At 37.8% G+C, this 21,551-nt stretch overlaps 1 protein-coding gene across 3 annotated transcripts in view; it reads left to right on the top strand.

Moving 5' to 3' along the window:
* Positions 1 to 21,551, top strand: part of LOC143143838 (cytotoxic granule associated RNA binding protein TIA1) — an 833,023-nt gene that overhangs the window by 468,767 nt on the left and 342,705 nt on the right. Inside the window, exon 1 of one of the 3 annotated variants that reach the window (XM_076305662.1) lies at positions 14,894 to 16,408. The exons of 1 other annotated variant lie outside the window; for it this stretch is intronic. In XM_076305662.1, the coding sequence (XP_076161777.1) occupies positions 16,252 to 16,408 (157 nt within the window). In that variant the 5' untranslated portion in view covers positions 14,894 to 16,251. Of the gene's footprint in view, positions 1 to 14,893; positions 16,409 to 21,551 lie in introns of those variants that run through there. One more of the 3 variants, XM_076305607.1, reaches the window with a different exon arrangement.

Genomic DNA, 21,551 nt, shown 5'->3' with positions numbered 1-21,551 from the left:
GTCACTCCGGTTTCTTTGTAGGAAGTTCAGAAACTTACACGCACGAGAACTAAGTTATTAATGTTACTTAGGAGATGAACAGATATATCTTGGGCTTTGGCCGTGTATTTTCTTCAGCTACGAAATTTTTTAAGAATTCTTACAACAGTGAAAATCTACAACGTGCTTTACTATTCAGCAACAGGTTTTTCACTTTCAAGGGTAGACAGATTGGTTATTCTGTACTCCTTGACATTAATTTACGTCCTACAATCGAAAAATATTATAAAATTATAATTTTGATATCGTTACAACAACTCATTTACAAATAGGAATATTCTGTATTCTTTAATTTATTATACATTCGATGTTATTACATTTATATTGTAATAAGGTTTTATTACCAAAAAATTGAATAAAACATGAAATTTTTCAGAAAGTTTTTATTAAAATTTATAACCTTTATTATTCGCATTTATAATTTCATTTATCACGCAAAAGCTTACTTCCACATTAAATTCGTGTAAACGTTGAAATGAAGAAACATACGAATGGTTTACGCGAACAGTTGTTAATTACTTTGAATTCAATTCACATTTCAGAGTCCGTTCCGCGCGGTAACGGAGTGTACACAAGACTTTTTCTCGTTAGAATATAAAACGTGAAAATAAATCTGCGCGGTATCTGTTCTATCCACTGTTAGAAATTTTGTAAATTGGAATTCATTGTTCGAAATAGTTTCGGAAATAGAAGTGCAATTTTTTTGAACCGCTTTTGCTCCTCGTTCTTTTCGATACGCCAATTTACAAATTGCTGATGCGTAAAGCGATTGGACAATTGTTTACCTGGTTGAATGATTCTGCGCGACCCAGAATTGCTACGATAAACGATAACAAAATACAGAATGGCGGAGAAACCAAATACACGGGGTCGAAGTGTCTGATCGAAGTATCGGTAAAGAGAAAGAAAAAAGATAAAAATAAATGAAAATTTGTACGGGCAAAGTTGTAACGCACGGCGCTCACAAAATCCAGGCGGTTATTTAGGAACGTCTTCGGCAAAAAATTTTGATACCTATATAAAATATCGCCTTGAATAAATCATACCGCTCCTGTTTTTTTATTATAGCACTTCGAATCTTCGTAACGGAATTATTTCACCGTGTAATGTACAATATTCGATCTAATATACTACACATACAGATACAATTCAAATTCTGCACTCATTAGTTGCGCGAGCCGTTGTATCACCGTTTTTTGATCAATCATACACGAGACTAGGGTCTTTCAAAAATAAACACACAAGATTGCATGTAGCCACACTTACTACTAAAAGCGAGGTATCACATTTATTAAGTTTGATGATTGATCCGTGAATAGAGGGCACTACGATAGTATACAACGAATAGTTGTATTCATAGATATCGCTATTAAATTACTCGTTCACTGTTTATGTATGGCTTAAACTAGCTACAGCCACTAACGAAACTTATCCAAGAGGAAACAGATCGTTTCCCCCGCTTAACCGGAAAAAATAATTTAATAGATGGTTATAAATTCTGATATACGTCACCACAGTCTGTATAGTCGTGTGGACGACCTATCCCGTTAGTCTTGTGCTCGACACACGTGTATGCCCGATGGAGGTATGAACTTCCTATACCTAGTACAAAGTGGGTTGCAGCCGATGTCCCTATCAGCTCAACGGAGGAGTCATCGATCAAACCTAAGCGAGCGTGGTAACGACGGTGAAACTCGGGAGACAATATCCTGGTTCGAGGTGGATAACTCGTTAAAGGAGCATGCTAATGTACAGAGCATCTGGCTACTATATAATTGGCCGAAGATTCACTGCCCGAGTCCATTCCCCACTAGAGTCATGGACGTTGTGCTTTGACGGATATAAACGAGATAACAGAACGCGGTTTTATTTATGCATTGACTGGCATTGACGTTGGAAATATAATTAAAAAGATCCGTCTAGTAATTCGCTCTTACAGTGCATGCATTCAAATCATCGTCGACTACGAATTCGAAAGTTTATCAGTTGTCCGAATAATGTGCATACCTCTGTATTACGAACGAAAAGAACCTTTTAAAATCGCGAGCTTTAATTCTAATCTTTTTAGGAGAAAATTAACTTTTTTCGAAATAAATGAAACGACCACTTGTAAACAGATATACATTTCTCGAATAATTCTTGAAACTAACGTAAAGCTTCTGACCATGATTGTGGAAATATTTTTAATATGAATTTCAAGAATCAAGTTGTAATATATATTTAATTTGTCTCAATCAATGTAGTCAAATTTTAACATTGTGGCATTTAATAATAGAATCGAAGTGTAAAAAGTAAGAAAATATTTAAAATTTGTAGCGTAGTATCGTAATGTATAGTATAATATAAGGCAGAAATTTAAATGTCCTCTTAAAGACAAACATTTAATCGATAACAATGAATATTTTTATAATTCTCCAAGAATGAATATAAAAATAAGTAATACACTGACCAAAAGGAAAGAAATTGATGTACAGAATTAAACATTGGTACACTTAATTCAATTGATATACCAGTGTATACATATTATATAATATATTACGATACTAAGGCGAAGTATAGTTAGAAGGTGCTGTTAGTCTAACCTCGAATTACAATGTATTCAGTCCATAGTACCTGCATATTATACATGAACTTTTTCGAAAAACCAATCAACAGTTGTTTAGAAACAATACACGAATTACAGATCGCAAAATGAGTTCTCCGTAAGCATACGCGACCGTTTACCTTCTTCTCTTCGCTTTTCTTGTAAATTCGTTTAAATTGCCGACTCTGGACGTGCATGAATTTTTCATTTCTGCGACTACTTTGAGTTTTCCGTATCGTATACAGCGAAAGCATGTACACGTCAGAAATGCCATTGGGAACGTTAGTGCAGCGGAAAACAAGACAGTCGTACGTAAAAGGAAAAAATGTTTACAACTACCTACCAACTATCCTGACTGCCGGTGACGCCAGAACACCAAGCATTTTGATGTAGCTTCTAAGATGGCGAAAGACAAGGAAAGGATAACTCGGATGAAAGGACGTAGCGGATGGATGTAACATCCTACCCTCTGGAGAAAATATGGAACGAGTCGTACAGTGCAGAGGACGAAGAGGAGGAGAATCAGAGAGAGAGTGAGAGAGAGAGAGAGGGGGGGGGAGAGACAGAGAGAGAGACAGAGGGAGTTCTTAATTAGCTTCAATTACTGCAACATAGCAATGTCGGGCGAATCGCCCGAGGCTCATCCTCCGTCCTTCCATCTACTTCCATCTGTGTACCGTACCACCTTCTCCTTTCTGTTCGTCGTCGTCGCACGGAACCCCGCGATTCTCTTCCAGCCGGTGCCCCCTTTTGGAGCCCCATCTCCGGGCTATTTCCCGTAAAAGAGCCAATTTACGAAGGAATTTAAACTAATATGCGTAGAATAAAAATCGCCCAGGCCACGGCTGCTTTCTTTCGCCCTCGAGACTCGCAATCAAGCAGCGGTTGCGCGTCGTAGATTCTCTTTCACGGGGATGAAAATTTGATGAATACGATGCAATCCTGATCGTAAAAATACCAGGAGAAAGGGCGTGTATGGAGTTGGTCGGTCGTTGTCGCTAACACAGCTTCATTGTCGTGTTCGGTGTTTTTTTCTTCGGAATTTTAGTTGGATAATGAGGAATCTTTTCTTGTATAATGGCATATCCTGGTGTATCGGCATCTTTCTGAGGAAACTTTTGTTGCTCAGTTTGCATTGAGGCAACTCTTCTTAGCTCGGTTACTCGTACGCCCTCCTTTTTTCCCTTTGATAGAAAGTAAGTAGGTATATTGCCTTCGTTATTTTCGTATTTCGCGTTGCAGCTTCCGGCTATGAACGGTATAGTTCAATTAGACACAACGGAACACGCGGCACGGGAATATTTCTTTGTGACGCGTCAACGGATATGGTAATGTCGGTTCGATTTTTGTTTCGACACTCTCGGGACGAATTGGAAATTAATTATGATAGTACGTTAATCCGCGTACTTCGATATGCAAGTTTATGTTAAAAATTTATACAAGCGCGCGGTGCAGTTCAATATTTATGCTATCCGAATACGAAACAGATGTTTATGCGTTCATACATTACCGTTTTGTATGAATTTTAATTTCTGTACGAAATAATTTATCAACGAATGGATCGATAATATCCTAAACCTTTCACTTCGAACTGTATTTCCAATGAAGCGAAGTTAACTATTTTTTTTTTTTCTTTCTCCCAAACCGCACAGATTAACTCCACTGACGTTCACTTCCCAATCATTCTTTTCGTCAATGAAAATTCAAGCTCTGAACGCTTTTGATATTGAATTTGCACCAAAGGAAAAATGTTCTTTCGAATGCAATGTCCCATTTTCACGAACCAAGGTAATAGATAATGCTAAACCTTCGAGTCGATCAAAAATCGTCAATCGTTACGCGAGAATATTATCTTCGGTAATGTTTCATCGTACCTGGAAAAAATTAGACACACGAAAGATGTGAAAGATTCACGGAACTGTGAGAAAAAAGGACGAGGGACACGTCGCGATGAATATGAAGAGCGATAGATTGTAGTTTGGCAGGCTGATACCAATAGCTCATAGATTCTATAGCAGTCGGGTACGCGTCACCACGTATACCTTCCGCATCTCAGTTTGTCTCCTCCTTCCATCGAGTTGACAACTGCTACGCCCACGATCACAAACGGAATTATTTATGAGTTTGAACATGAGCCAGAGCTCTTCCGCAAGCCACTAAGACACTTCTCGACGTTAGTCGCATTCTCTGAATATCGGGATAAAACGCGAAACCGAGGTGATCTTACCACATTCTGGAATTTCATCATGATTCCAGTTAAATTAAAGATGCATAACGATGCACAGTTCGCATAACAAATGCATTTGCGTAAACATTTCTGTACAATGGCTTTTGTTCGATGCTCGTCCGAGATGTATTTACTATGCTTAAGGAGGTGTAGTTACTTAGTTATAGTTGGCTGGTAACAGTGGTAATACGGTAATGGAAGTATGGATTACGTATTATTTTGTACTTACGAGGAACCATCGCGGTGTATTAATCATCGATTTTAATGAAACTCGGCAGATTTGTAAAACAATCATAAATATTCGATGCGTGTCTTTTTCATCGAACGCAATTCCTGTCGAAAAGTTAAAAACAACTCTCAAAACCGGGAGTGAAAAATATACTCGCTCCGATAACTCGGAATCTAGTAAATTTAGACAAAAGATTTAAATTGTCAAGTTCGTTGTCTCTAAAGTGTGAATTAACCTGTATAATATTTTTTTATCCTCAACTTCGAGGGTTGTTTCCACTTCTTCTAAATGTACCTTTGCCAATAAAAAAAAAAATACTTCCTTGTATTTAACGATTAACGTTCAGAGATGGTCCTTTATTGGTAATTAATGCACTACGTAAATAATAGTAGAAAAATTAAATTTAAACTATGGAAGTGTTAAAATTTAAGTTTTGCGTATAAAATGTGAAGTGACATTTAACGTTCAATTCACGATAAATAATAAATTAATTTTGTTTAAAGCGTAAACTTGAAAATTTTCAAAGTTGTATTTCAGTTCCGAGGTTACGGCTAAGATCTTCGAAATACGAGGATAGAAAGATGTTTGTTAAAGGAATTAAATTGGAAGAAACGAAAAATACGTTTAATTAAGAGGAATATCGTTGATCCTATAAACGATAAATTCGATCCTATAAACGATCAAAGAGCACGGAGTGTACAAGTGCTCGTACACATTGTAGAATGTATATATGTTTTTGCCTCTGTATCTAGTATCAAGAGCGTTTACAAGTATGCGATTTATTTCATGCTTTTAATAATTGATTATCTTTGAAATTTAAATCCTCGACTCACAAATATTTACCTTTCATTTAATCGTACAACATAACACTGTTTGCGTTCTCATTTAATTTTGTTATTATGAATTTACAAGTACTATATTGGTTGTATTTAATTCATATTGTATCCACTTGAAGCTGAAATTAATAACGATAGAGAAATTCGAATGTACACAATATTATCGTTAAAATTCGATTAAATATAAGACTACGGTTGCATATAAACGTAAACAGATCACTTGAAAAAATATTTGTGATATAAGATTCATTCGTCGAATTTTTTCATCGAATTAATCGAAAGGTTGGGAATTATTCGTACGTAGATACTAATAAATCGTTCGGTTTAAAATTCTATATTATTCGCACTACTTTCTTTCATTATTAAAATTCGATTCATTCCGTAGAATCTGGTATTCAAATCGTCCTTCGGATACGATACTCTTCAACTAGAGAGCATTCCAGAATACTTTGCGAGATATACATGTATGTAGAATATTTCTCCGGAACTCCGAATTTTAACGAAAACGTAAAACTCTCTCCACCTTCTCCGAGTCATAAAAATCCTTGCCAGTCGCGAAACGTATGTTTTCAGTGATGTAAAATGCGCATCGATACTAGTTTTTCCGTCGAAAGCCTCCTGTATTTCGTAAGGTCGACGTGAGTCGTGTGTACAGAAACCTTTGCCAATTCTAGAGCTTGTAATCTATTTTTCAAACAAATCGTACATTCACGGTTTCGTTATTACTCGTTTTACTTTATGTCTCCTAGGTTCCTGCAAGTAGTTTTGTAAATGATACTGAGTAATGACAAATAGAAATATTTTTACTCCCTAGCACCGTGTAACATCGCGGTTCTTTTCGGAAATGTTGCTCTGTAAGCGGCTTTTACTTGCTAAAAAACACGCGAGACTCGCAGTAAAATTTAAGCGATTAATTATATGTAAATTTATCGTTGTAGGACCGGAAATAAACTCCCGCCTTATAGGAGACCGCTCTGTACCGCGTATTGTGCTCCAGTCAGCTCAGTAGAAATATGCTTCAAATAAATGTGTTAAACTGAATTTAAACTAAAGAAGAATACGTGGCAATACTCCCCGATAAAAAAATGTAATTTATTCTTTTTCTTTTTATGTAAAATTTATCTTTCGTTCAAATTGATTGAAAATATTTCTAAAAACTTTTGCAAATAACGGATATACAAGGTGCTTCGAAATATATAGGCCTAACTTCAAAAGCACATTCGACACATTAAAATAAGAGAACAAAAATTTGTATAAAGATATATCCGATACGATCTTGTTTCCTACTTACAATCGTTTTTGTTCCCCAGTGATTTTTATGACGAACTGAGTTATTTTTTGAGGTGTGTCTACATCGAGGTACTTTTTCTGCATTTTTAAGAGAGTTATCACCTAATTCGAACAACACCGAGTACTTTTAAACAGATGAGGAGGTCTACAACAAGATATTTCGAAGCTTGTGTTCGAATCGAAGGTGCCTACTTCGAACAATTTCTGTGAAGGTAATTGAACAACTCGTACAATATAAAAATCGCTGTAATTCGGAAACAAGGTCATATCGGACATATTTATACGAACTTTCTCCCTTGTTTTAGCGTGCTAAACTCGCCTCTAAAGTTATACCCACTTATTTTTACACACTCTGTATGTTAAAAGAATCAAAAACTACAAGAGGTTATTATCGTTACTTATAAACCGATTTTGCTCAAAATTGCATCAGTTTTGAAATGATAATATAAAATGTAAATATAGAATTTTCTCATCATGCGATTATGATGTAGTTTCGATTGTAATCGTTTTATCATTTTCGTTTAAAAATAACTTATACTTCCGAGGAAATACAAGAGTACCGTACTGTAAATAAAAATTCTTTGTACTTAGTATTTAGATGTTGCATAAATTCTGAATCAAATTATAAATATAATACTTAATGGTATTAAATTTTCTTTAAAATTTGAGGTTTTAAAGTTCGGTTTTATTTCTAATTATAACGAGTTTTATTTCAAAGACACCCAAAGTAGAGAAAATATAATTCTAATATTAAATGAGAAAATAAAGATTCTCAGTAAAAAATCATTCGATGTAACGAAACCAAGTAGAAAGATACTTTGTACAAGTTTAGAAACAATCTTTTCAAGGAATTGAGTTTTCGCGTTGCACGGATCATATTTTTAACGTTTGGTCGATTTTATTATTCAATTTGTATTTTGATTTAGGTAAATGGAGCATTTATTACAATATCCGTTATAATTTATTTGCGTATGTTTGTCGGATTCAGTGTAATACCAACATTACAAAGCAGTTAACAATCTAATTACAATGTTCAAAAGTACGCGTGACCGGAATGTCGCGTGAACGCTTTGAATTTGCAATTTCGGAGGAAACATCTATCCGTAGCTTCTCTCCTTGCCTTGCATCAATGTTACCGAAAACAGAGGTGAAATCCTTCCAGTATTCGAACGCGAGAGTAGCATTGCAATCACCCTAGTTCGATCAGCCACCAGCAAGCGGCGCCACTTAATGGATAAGTAGATATAGGTGGTAATGGGTCAGACGCAACGCTCCAACCGAGTAGACGTTCGTGCAATTGAATTATTATTTTGGCTCTCATGGCGAAAATCTCGGAAATATTTTGAAACTTGTGTAGACATATTGTAATTATAAAATTACTATCGTTCTTGTTTCTTAATAATGTAAATGTTTTAAAGAACAATATTGAAAATATGATCAGTAAAATTTTACTGTCAAAAAATTTAACCAGTAACCGAGGGTCGTCAATGTATTTTCCTAGATATAGTTTCATGCTGGTATTTGACTATGTTAAAACTTAGAACAACTTGCGCATTGTTCATTTTCCTTTTACGAAGTGCACTCACATCGTGTACCATTTTCTAAATATTTAAGTATTTGTGTATCTCTACAATATCCAGCATTGCCTCTAAATGTAGCAAACTATAAGCTTGAGAAATACAAGTAAATTTTATTTGTTTGTATTGATTTTGTAAAAATGGAATAAGTACTTTTGTTCCGAATATAATAATTGAAAATCTTTCGTGTACGTTAATTAATCTGATTGTTATAAATCTAGTTTACTGCGAAGGGATATGCATGAATAATAACGATACATTCGGTGTTAGTAATCAGATGAAATACACGCAGCCATAAATTTGTTTGTATACTTTTATGTTAGTCTACTTAAATATTTAATGTGTATAGAATAACCTTACATGCAGGTTAGAGGTATTACTAATTCAGAATACGAATTTCTTGTTTGCAATTAAATTAACAAATTAATCTATTAAAATTGTTGCTTATGAGTCGCGGTTCTAACTGTGACTTTTATAAATATTGTAAATTTTGATATATTTTAAAAACACGAATAACGATTTATGAATCATAAAATTTACTTGTCGTCGATTATTTAATGATAACTAAATGCGTGACATGACAATGCTAAAAGCAGAATATTTTTTTGTTATAAAATATACGTTATGTACGATTAATGGAAGGCAAGCTAAAACTTTATTTCTCGAAGTGTTAGAATCGAGCCAATTTTTCGGCGAGAAATCAATAAAGAGTTTAATTTCCTTCTTTCGTGTATCTATTCGCGTGTAACTTTGATATGCACTTTGAATCGTGAGATTCTATTGGTTATAATCGACAATCACAAAAATTGAATACTAAAGTTTGACCAATATCATAACATAATAAATTGTGTTTGTTTTTATGATCTTTCATGTTTAGTAAAAAATATAAATTATTGTAAATAAATTCCGCAAATTTCAACTAGTAGTAAATAAAATCCTCTTTAAGGAATCTCAAATCAGGAATAAATATGTTTTCTTCATTAATTATACACTTTTACGACATTTGAGCACAACTATTCGAATAAAAAGATAGATTTGTTTCAAAAACGAAAACCTTCGTTCGATATATAAACCAAACTATGTATCAAACTGATAATAATTTGTACGTTTAGTAACGAAGTATACTAGAATAAGAATAAAAATTATTCAACTGTAAAAAGAACATAATCAAAAATTGTCGAGTTGCATTGATTGTTACGTTAATTTTAGTATTTTATAAACTTGAACTGAAAACAAAATCGCAAAGGAATAATAAATTAGACTCTTTTCATTAATAATAAAATAAGAATGAGTACTTTCGGCAACCTATTTATCCATCTTTATTGTACACACATTTTCATTGAAATATGTATTTAAATTGTAACAGAGCATTAAAATAAATACATGAAAATATTTCGAAACACACGATGTAGCTTTTTGACATACAATTGCAAGTAAAAACATTTTCTTCCAAGGTACTGGATTCCCTTTGAAAGTAAATTTATTCTAGTAGCAATGCCTTCGGTCGAAAGTTCCTGAAGAATATTGAAGATTCAACGATAAGATTCTTTCTGCGTAGCAGCAGACCTGCTGTAGACACTGTAAAAGAGTATTCCGTGTCCTTAAGGACAGGTTGCCTGAGGACTCGGTAACAGATTTCACTACAGATCGGAAAAATTGTGCTACAACCTTTGAACTCAAATTTCCACTAAGGTTAAACAAATGTTCGGTGAATCTGTCTCGATATCTCCTAAACTTTTCAGATACGGCTAATTAACGAGGTATTTGATTTACGATATAACATTGAGAGAAAATGAATCTCCAAATGCACTTCCATTGTGGAGCAATAGGAGAATAGGAAAATTTTCAATTCTAATGTGCGATTTCGTAATTTCCTCGAATCAAAAGGAAGTCGAAAAATAATTTGAAATATACGCTTGCTCAAAGACTGAGTTTATCTTGTTTGTTCTATTTTATTCACATACAAGCATTTTTACAAATGAATTCTTTCGAAGTCGAGTACAATCTACTGTGATGTCTATGCATCAGAATGATTGAAAGTTCGTATCAGAAGAAAAATGAAAGAAAATTCCTTTGAATGTTTATTTAGTAAAGCTTTTTGTTTCGATTTGTGATACATATCAAGCAATACCTAAAAAACCGTATTTCTTACTTACTCGAAGTAAGATATAAATAAATACACGCACACGTAGATATTTTCTTACATTATCGTTAAACGTCATATGTTCTAATAGATATTTGAATGTTTGGTTGAAGAAGGAAGCAAATTGACAGTAAGACCTTTTTTTTCTCGTTATGACGCGTCTGTAGCCACTTTGAAGCAGTAGTCGATAACCATCAGACATGGAAATAGCGCTGCCAATCGCCGAAAGTTCAAACATCTATAGAATATTCCAAGTGATGTGAATATTTCCAGGACATAATGCGAAGCGTTTGCACAGCAGATACCACTAAGCGAACACGGTCCCTCGAAAGTAAAACCGCGCTTCGTAGGCAGAAAGTTTCCTATTGAAATGTATCGATCATCTTTTAAACGTACGCACACTTCACTTGCGAATATTAACTATTAATTATTCTACATTTTCCTCTGTATATCGAGTTATCCACTAGAAAGAGCCTCTACTTTGGAAGATACGAATCAATTTTCTTAACCCAATTCGAACAAACATGGCACACAACTAGTTGTTCCAATGATCACTTTTTCGAATATTATGTCATCACAATGTTTATAAATAGAAAGAAATATGTTCAATGGTTGTATGTTGTATGACGTGTTGTTAAAATGACGTTAAACTTGAAAATTCAACAAGATGATATTATTTGATCAAAGACTATCAAATTGTATTCTCCAGGTCTTGAATATTCAGAATGATGATCTTCAGTAATAGAAGAACATAATAGCAGCCTCTACTGTCGCTTCGATAACTTCTTTGTGTAATCGTAACACAAACATGGACTAATCGTTGTACGTCCTGTGTGGTAGTTGGTTTCTACGAAGAAATATCTAATAATATTCAATTCGGAAATAGAACTGTACATGGCATTTATCAATTATAACTAATACCGTGATAATGATATTGTTCAACGAATGTCAAGTGGTACATTTTCGACGCAAATTAATAGAAATCCTAATAATAATCTAACGTATTTTTCACTATTTAATGTACCGTTAATAAAATAAAACCCAATTAATGGATTATTAATAACACCGCACTGAACAGACTTAACATGCTTTATTCGTGTATCTTTATTTTGACATTTAATGTAATTCCCATTAATAGCAAAATGTACGTTTTACGAAATCTCTGAAATGAAACATAAGGAAAGTGAAATGTATGTACACAAACTGCTCGTATTATGTTTATTTGCTGATACTAATAATGTTTCTTACAACGAACAGTACAAGTTTTTAGAAACAATTTAATTACATTTTTGTTCTTTCGACTTCTGAAAAATTTCCAATTCGTGTATGTAAAAACATTCGAAAAATTGTTTTATCGTATTTGCAAAATTAACATGTAAATAATGTCTCAATGGTCTTACATTAGGTAAGTTGGACAACTCGAAAGTTTGAAAACATTTAGACCTTTGCAGAAATGTAACATCAGTGATGCTAAATATAACTACTTTTTGTTTCGGCAATAAAACGATCGTAGGAATGAGAACACACTCTTAAAGAAATTGTGAGTTTCATATTATCGTCAACATCTGCAAAACCGTAAAAGATATTGAAAGAAGTTCAATTGAAAGTTTTATGCTTTTTGGTATGCTGCAATATTCAAAATATTCAGAAAATTAATTTTTCATTCATTTTCTAGAATATCGGAAACCATAAAACTTTGAACGAAACTTTTTCTCGATATCTTTTACGGTTTTGCAAATATTTGCGATAATATGATAAAACATTTCTTCGCGAGAGGTGTTTTTACCTTTGTTTCATTGTCTAGAACTAGAAATAGCTAGATTATTTACCTCCTAAACTACATTTCTGTAAAGTTTCAAATTTTTTTGAATTTTCGAATTGTTTCACTTCCCTTGTGAGATCCGATGCATCTCATATATCTTCTTAAACTTTAGGTTTTCACGCTCAAGGGTATTTCAAATGCACACAACTCTACATGAATAAACTCAACCTTACGTCGCTCGCTTATTACATGAAAGTGTTCGAGGCATGCATTTCAATATGACAAAACTATGACGTTTTTAAAAATTTCTTTGAAATGGCGGCGAAACAAATTATCTTTAAATCGTATTTGCCCTTAAAAGGAGTCAAGAAAAGATTATGCTTGAATCGTTTTCTTGTATCTTTAAAACGAAATATGTTATTTCGTCTTTGGAATAGATATCGCGTACCAACGGTACAAAATATATAAAACGTCATAAAATATTAAAAGTATTCATAAATAATATCCATAAACTATTTCACGTTCTGAGCAAAATTAATTGCGACTGTCTTTTCGTGAAAATCCGATGCCAACATTATTCGCGTTGCTGGTTTACAGTAATTTTTATTATATCGAAATTCAGGATTATCGATTACAAAATTATTAACAAAATTAAAACGAGGAAGAAAGCCATATATTTACTAGACCCAAAGGATATACACGTATACAAAAAATAATGATTTTTGAACTTAACAACGGTATTAATGCTATGAAAATGTCGAAGGAATAAACAATTTATAGAGTAAGGTACACATTATTTAAAAGCATCGGTCTCAATTTAAAAAAGATTGAATAAATTGTCCTTGATTTTTCAAATAAAGATGCGAAGACTGAACTTGTATTAAATTTGAAAGAAATTATTGTATACTTTATGAACGCACGATGTTGAAAATACAATAATTAATTATACGAACAAAACTTTACTGCATCGCTAACACGTACTTTTATCATTGTACATATTGTATCAGAAGTAGACCATTTTCGTCAATAAAAACGTTTAATCGCATTTTGTGGTAAAACTATTGTCAATCGATCGTGGATATTCTATCAGTATTATTTGCTACAAAATAAAATTGCCATGTGCAATAACAAACTGATTTCTGGTAATAAAATAAACGAAGCGCGTGTATTCGTTGTCGTCTACAGTATCTAGTCTTCATCGAAACAACATAACAATCGATTAACCTCTTTTCTTAACCAATGATATTCACAATCCAGAAAAATGCAATACTGTTTGCATTATTGTAGAGGTAGTTCAATGCCATCTGTAAACTATATTGTACACAATTATTTACCAAACAATGTTGGGGGAAAAAATAACACACTACTTGATTCCTTCGAACGGAAATTTCGACGTTAAAGTGCGACTGTTGAGTAAAATTTGTTCGCATAATACATCGTGGACAAACGAAACGCGCTTACAATTTCTAAAAGTCGATTAAATCCAATTAACGACAGTAACACTGTTCTTCCTTCGAAAGTTTTTGGATACGAGTAAAAAAATACAAAAAGCCCGTGCCAATTTTATTTTTACCAGCAAATTTAACGCGATTCGTTGCTCGTATCGTCGCAAATTTCGAGCGTTACATTATCGTTCGATTCCATCCCCGTGGACAAACTAACGCGACACGTCCATTTTTGTCACAATGTTCGTAAACGTTACTTCGCGAAAATTGACAAACCTTGTAAAATTGAAACTGTTACAAGAATGTATCACTGTTAACGTCGACGTTCGATAACGTTCGAAGAATTTTGTCTGGGAAGGCTGTTCCACAAATTTCGAATAAAAGAGAGAGAGAGAGAGAGAGAGAGAGAGAGAGAGAAAGAGAGAAGAAAGAGGAAAACGCAGCGCAAACGAACAAATACGTAAAAGGTAAAAAACAACGAGTGAAAAATAAGGGAGCGTAAATATTACGAAAGGTCGTGCGCACTGGTGCATAACCCGCCGCATCGAGCAACCCTTTCGGCTTGACGGCGAGCGAGCGACTACTGGCTCGCGTCTTAACTCGTGCGATTTCGCGGACGCTCGGGAACGCCGGCGCCTCTGGGCGTCGCGACGGCGGGCGTCCAGGGCTGGCAGGCTGGCAGGCAGGCAAAGGCAGGCGTCCCTTCGCGCTCTCCCCGCCAGACGAGTTCCGACTCTACGCTCGGCCGGACGTGACGTAACGCGCGCAGCGTGGAGAGCGTAGAGAACGTCGTCGTCGTCGTCGTCGTCGTTGTCGTCGTCGTCGTCGTTGTCGTCGTTGTTCGAATCGTCGTCAACGTTGCCGTCGTCGTCGTCGTCACCGTTCCTGTCAACTTTCTCTCTCCCTCCACACGACGGAAACACCTGTGTTCCAGCACGTCGAGCCACCGAGACGTTTCACTCGATGACGTTCCCCTGTCGCAAAACCAGTTGAGTGTCAACGATATCGGTCGTCGCGACGCACGTCGCCGTTACGTTACGTCTCGACGCGCCGCACGCAGAACCGCGTGCGTTCGCACACTCTGCGTATACGTGTTGACGCTCGGAGACCGACGCAAGAGAAAGGGAATAATATTAACAACCGAGGAACGGAAAGTGCAAGTGCGAAAAAGCAAACGGCCGTCGGGGGAATATAGCGAAACTTTGTGAGTGACGGATCGATCGACTGTACAATTTTGTTGGTGGTTTTGTTGATCAAATTTTTGAGGGAAACAAGCTCACGTGTAATCGTTTTCGGAAAGGGTGCACTGGTTACGTTAACGGTGAATCACCGAGAAATCGGTGACAGAGGATCGCGCGCGCGCGCGCGCGACAAACAGAGGGGACCAGAGAGAGAGAGAGAGAGAGAGAGAGAGAGAGAGCGAAAGCGAGAGAGAAAGAGCGAGAGAAAGAGAGGGGGGGAGATAAATAAAGAGATCGGGAAAAATCCCAAGTAGCTTCGAGTACCTTTTCGGTTGAATTCGACGTTAATCTCGGTGACTGTGACGTTGTCGGAAAGCAAACGGTGAAACGTCGAAAAATCGCGACGAGAAAGTTTCGCGAGAAGTAAACTCGAAGGAAGCAAATGTCGAGAGGTATCGTCGGTACGCGAAAGGACGGCCGCGCGGCGATGTAAAGTAATGTCGCGGGGGAGAAGAGTTGCCGAGAACGATCTTTGGTACACCGCAAAACCGAGGAATCGCGGACGATAATATGCAGTGACTCGTTCGATCTCATCGACGATAGACGACAACGTGTCAGTTGGTTCGGTATTGTTGCTGATCGAGTGATGCCACGCTCGCGGGACATTAACGTCACCGATTGATCCACGGCAGCTGCGATCGCTGCTCGTACACCATCGATCCAGCTACGCGCGCACTGTAACCGTTTTCGATCACGCGACCGTCTCCACCTGTCCAGCCGTTTTTTTTTTCCTCCCTGCCCGATCAACCACCGATAGACATCCGGCGGTGTAACGTCGTGGAAAATTTTCTCGGTGACGCGTAGGAGTGATCCTTCCTAGTTACGTGACGAATCGCCGAGGGAAGAGTTCGCCACGGCGACACAAGAACGCCGCCAAGATGTTGACCATGTCGACCTTGATGATGCCAACAACCATGACCACCATGACGAATTCGGGCCCTATACCGGCCCACAGCGTGCCGCAGAAGATAGAACCGCCTAAGCTGACCGCGGCAGCTACGCTCACCCACGCAGCGACTGCCGCCAACAAATCAGGTACCGCTTTGCAATACAGATTTATGGCTTCGGGCTATCGTTCGAGCTCGGCCCTAAGATAAATTCGACCGGGTACATCGCACCGTCGAGTATGCTCCGATGTTTCCCTCGATCCGTCAACGATACAGCGATTCTCGGATAAGTGCTCGCCAATCACTTTCGACGAGCTACCGCGTCCTCCCCACCGTTTTGCTTTCTTTTTTTCTTTTTACACTGTTTTGTTTTTTTTTTGTTTACACAACGCGAGCGACCCTTCGCCACGTGCGAGCGACGCGACGGTCGACAACCAACGGCAATAATGCACACGCGCGCAGAATCGAATTTCGTTCGTTCGACGAAAATGTTCATTCTCCCAGCTTTTCTCGCATTTTCGGCTATCTTCGGCCCGGTGTTCACCGTTTCAACGACGAGACGTTCACGATCGAAACGAGCCCGAACACGACCCCGTTGCGACTAGTTTTTAATACGCGCCAAGACCCGATACGTAAAGTCAAAATCGTAGCTTTCGAATCGTTAAATTCGCGAATCCATTACGAAACTGAACATTCCAACGCAAGGGATTACGACAATTGAGAAGAACTTTGGATTTCGCAAATTCGACCGTTCGAATCGCGCGAAAGTGACTGTAGCCGCGACAGGGTACTGCTTGGGCTCCTTGTTTGAAAATTTCTCGGCGATGTTCCCGCGAAGGTAGAAGAAAAAGTATAAAAATGTATATTTCCAGCCACGGATGGGTTAAGGATCGTATGTAGGCCGAGGCTCGCTCCGGCGTTGCTCCGTCTCTCTCGTTCTCGGTGCATCCCGCCACCTCCCCTCGTCGATGGTTACGCGCGTGACTCGAACCCTCGTGATAAAAGGGGTGGTCGATTCCTGGAACAAAAACGCCACCCACCCCGTATGAACGTTCGCGAACGGACCCGATTCGCTGACAACTTATCCGAGGATTACTGTATACATCCAAATGGCCAAGTTGCGTTCTCGATTAGTTCTAACGGTACGGGACGGATATACTTGCTCGCGGTGTTTCAAACCAGTTTACGCTTGTCGATCGAATTATTATTTTCGCGCGAAGAGAGCGGTACGTCGAACAACGTTTCGATGTTATCGATTCGATAACGAACGTTCGGAATTCGATTCGCTCGAAGAACATCGAGTTCGCGACGGACAGTTCGAAGGAAGAATATTAATTTTTGTTCCGAGCAAACGTTTCGACGATCTTATCGGTGTTGCAAATTTCTTATAATTTACCCGTTACTCGATGCACGTTCTCGTCGACGCGTAAACAGCACCGATGAATTAATTTTGCAGTCTATTTCTATAGACGTCGCGTTTGCGATGTCACGAGAGTTTCCGTCAACGGGTCGCCGCGAGTAAGCAACTTGCTAAATAAACCCCCGCGTTTTCTAAACGTATTTATTTATCTCGATACGTTGCCTTTTTCCACCTCTGGGCAAAGCGTTGCGCGAACCCAGCTTCTTCGAGTATGTTTATTTCGAAGAATTTTTATTTCGTACTACCGCGATTCTCTCTTTCGATTCCGGTGTCCATAAAAGAAGTGTCAACTTCTCGTAGAACGCGGGGGGGAACGGGGTGAACGCAAGGGCGACCAATGTGTGCGCCGCTCGTATCGAAATTGAAATATAAGTTATGGAAATTCCATAGGTGTCGAAGTAATAACGACGATCGTCAATGCATCGATTCTTTCCATTACCGATCTCGACTATTTCTCGACCAGCGTTTCCGACCGCTCGTTCTCGCGCGACCTGCTCGAATAATTATCTCTCGGTAATTATCGACCGATAAGTATTTACCGAGAATCCCGGTGAAACGTTACAGGACGATTAAAAATGTATAACTCGGCCGAGGGCCTAACAAAGTCGCGATAAAGAAAAAGTTGGCGCGTATCCAGGACTTTGTAGTCGCTATTCGAACGACATTTCTGCCAGAATCTTTCTTCGTTCGAGCGAAACCCTCTACGACGTACTTTGGCGTTGCGTATCGCTTCGAAACGGTATCACGTTTCGCCGTGTAAGTGGCCTCCATCGGGTCTTGCTTTTTCATCGATTACGTCAGCGACGACGAAACACGTTCCTCGCGAGAAAAAAAAAAAAAAAAAAAAGAAAACGATCGCGTCGTTACGCGTAGTTTCTCGTTCTCGAGTAAACCGAACCACCGAGCGGCTACATCGCGATAAGGAACCGTTAACTGCGCGTACTTAGCACGTACCGAGACCTACCGAGTATATCTGAATTACATTCGGATCGTTGTTACGGCCATGCTGTCGCTGTACACGAGGTTCTTGGGTCGCGGGAGCATTCTCGTCGAACGGACAGGAACGTTCGAAAGTTTCCAACAACTATGGAAGACGGAATTCGAAAAACGGCGAAATATTCCTGTTGGCCCGCTCCGACTCGAGTCCGCACCGCTGACAGTCTTTGCACAACCGGTGTTTACCGTCGCGCCGGTGCTCCGATTCTGTTGTTATTAGCGTAAGTCGAGTGCAGCAATTTTCTCGATACAATTACGAGCCGGTGGCTCCGATTACAAATTGCATTCTCATTGATTTTACATCGCGAAATTGGTCGGTGCGTTTGTTCGTAACGGTTTTACCCCTCGTGCCCGCCGCGAGAGGGCTTTGCAACCAATGGATCCTTCTCCCGCAAGTTCGCGATCCACCGACTCGTGTACACATGTACGTATATACGTATTCCACGACCGACCGTCGAATATCCCTACGGCTAGGAAAGCTTGCCGATAAGTGCAGCCACAGAGCCAGAACGAAACGAGCTCCTCTCGTTCTTCCTTCTTCCTCGCAGATACGTACAACGTATCGTTTCCCAAATGTTCTTCTTTCCTTTCCTCGAAACTGTTTGGTGCGTAGCCGGTGAGGACGTAGAACTTTGCGCATTATTTTCAAATACGAATTCGAATGTCGAGAATTATCAATCGTAGTCGAAGCATCCGTTTGAAACGATACACGGTCACGTGTAAATGTATGAATGGAACTGGAAACGTCGCACGAGTGAATCGTTTCGGTCGAAATCACCCACCCAGGTACAAATTATCGTTCGCTATCGACGGAGAAGTATTAGTTACGTACGAAATCGCGGTAACGAGATCGGAATCTAACTTTCCAGAACGTATTTGGCCACGTATAGGTATCATTTTGGAAGTTGAACATGGAAAACGAGCCACGGGGAAATTTCGATCTATTGACCGTCAATATTAACTACTATCGTTGGCACATCGCGAATTCGAAAATAGTTCAAATATTGTTACAGGTGTACTATTACCAATTGGTTGTATTGTTAGTAATAGTACTATTACTATTAAATAGTATCGTATAATTATTATCGTATCATTTATTCGATATTAACTACTATCGTTGGTACATCGCGGATTCGAAAATAATTCAAATATTGTTACAGGTGTACTATTACCAATTGGTTGTATTGTTAGTAATAGTACTATTACTATTGAATAGTTTCGTATAATTATTTTGAAAAAGAAAACAAAATAGAACTGAATTCTCTACCCCCTGGCATTATTAATTTCTAATTGATTCGAATTCGGGACCAATTCTCCAAATAATTGACACGTTGACAGCTAAGACGATTTCCTGAAAGTTTTTCCTGGTAAACACTGCTCTAGTTTCTTCGTAATTTTTAACCCAATACCTCTACTTTGATCGATTTGACCAAAAATATTCACCGAGAGGACACTTTGGATTTCTTCCTAGTGAACATTAGTCATTTAAGCAGAGGCAATACTTTGAAAACCAAAAATGAGAGTGACATTTAATATCGTTTTCCGGCGAAACTCACTTCTGACAAAACTGTTTCATTGATGAATCGAACGTACGTACGTCGAAGAATATTTTCGACGCAAATTTTTTCGTAAACGAATTTCGTTGGATGGAAAAATTACGAGCACTCTAATTCAGTTTTGTATCGTCGTACACTGGACAAGGTTGCTGAGGTAAAAATTGTCGAAAATATAAAAAAGGTTAAAATATCGAAAAACTACCGAATCGTAAGTTTAGTTAAACCGCCGTGTAAGTTTCGAAAATATTTATTTTCTGAAAAGTGGCAAGCTTTCGAAGAAATAAATTTTGAGACTTTTACAAGGAAAATGAGTAAACCGGTAACTTTCAAAGTTTTTCTCAGAAGGTATCAGAGAATTATACGATCCATTCCCTACCTACAACGATGGAGAACGTCCTCACGAATGTAGTACAGTCAAGACACCAAGTCGATCGAATAAACAGTTTCGGAACAATACTGTCAAAGAAATCAGTGTCGAGCAAAACGTATCGAAAATTGAAGTATCGATTATTTTACGAATAATAACCTAATTGGTTATATTACTGTAACTCGTTCGCTCCAAGATCGTATAATGTGAACCTGGTACGCTAGATGCGACTTCTTCGGTGGCAATCCACCCTTGAATTCGTAATGATCTACCCTCGCGTGTCGACACTCGCGCTTTGACGTCGGTTGCGGTCATGCGGCGGAGATCTTCTTTCTCGCAGAGTTCTATAGCTATTGGTCCAATTGTGATACCTAATACAATCGTAGTTGGTGGTAAAAAAATATACCGAAGAGTGGAAATAATCGGATAAAATATAATTTCTCTGACAAGAGCACAACTTTGTACAATATTATTTTTAAAGCGAACTTTTAGAAGAATTAAAGACTTTTAGAAGAAGATTTACGCAAATCTTCGTAAATTGGTGTTAATGTTTCCATAACCGACCGTAGACGAGCTCGCTCGCGATTAAATTTCCAATGTTCTCCGGTAGTGTGTGCTCCTTGCCCCACGGTGAAGTTTCGTCCTTCGGAATAATGCCGATTGATTGATTTTTTATCGATAGAACTTTTACTCCAGTTATGCGTGGAATGTTCATCATCGAGACCTGCGATCTTCTTATTACTTTTGAACGCGATTAATGTACTCTCTTTATTCTGTATTTACATTTGCTCCGCACGACATTGCTCGAACACGTTTCCACGAAAAAGGAAACATCTCCACCGTTACTCGGCGAATCTCGTCCTGATATTTTGATAAATTATTCATGGAAGGCTCAATATCAACGAGACGAGAAAAAGATAAATTTTTCGAAACCGTCGAAACGGTGTCCTCC

Source organism: Ptiloglossa arizonensis, chromosome 1 (assembly GCF_051014685.1).
Source record: "Ptiloglossa arizonensis isolate GNS036 chromosome 1, iyPtiAriz1_principal, whole genome shotgun sequence".
NCBI lineage: Eukaryota > Metazoa > Arthropoda > Insecta > Hymenoptera > Colletidae > Ptiloglossa > Ptiloglossa arizonensis.
This window is presented reverse-complemented; position numbering and strand designations above follow the sequence as displayed.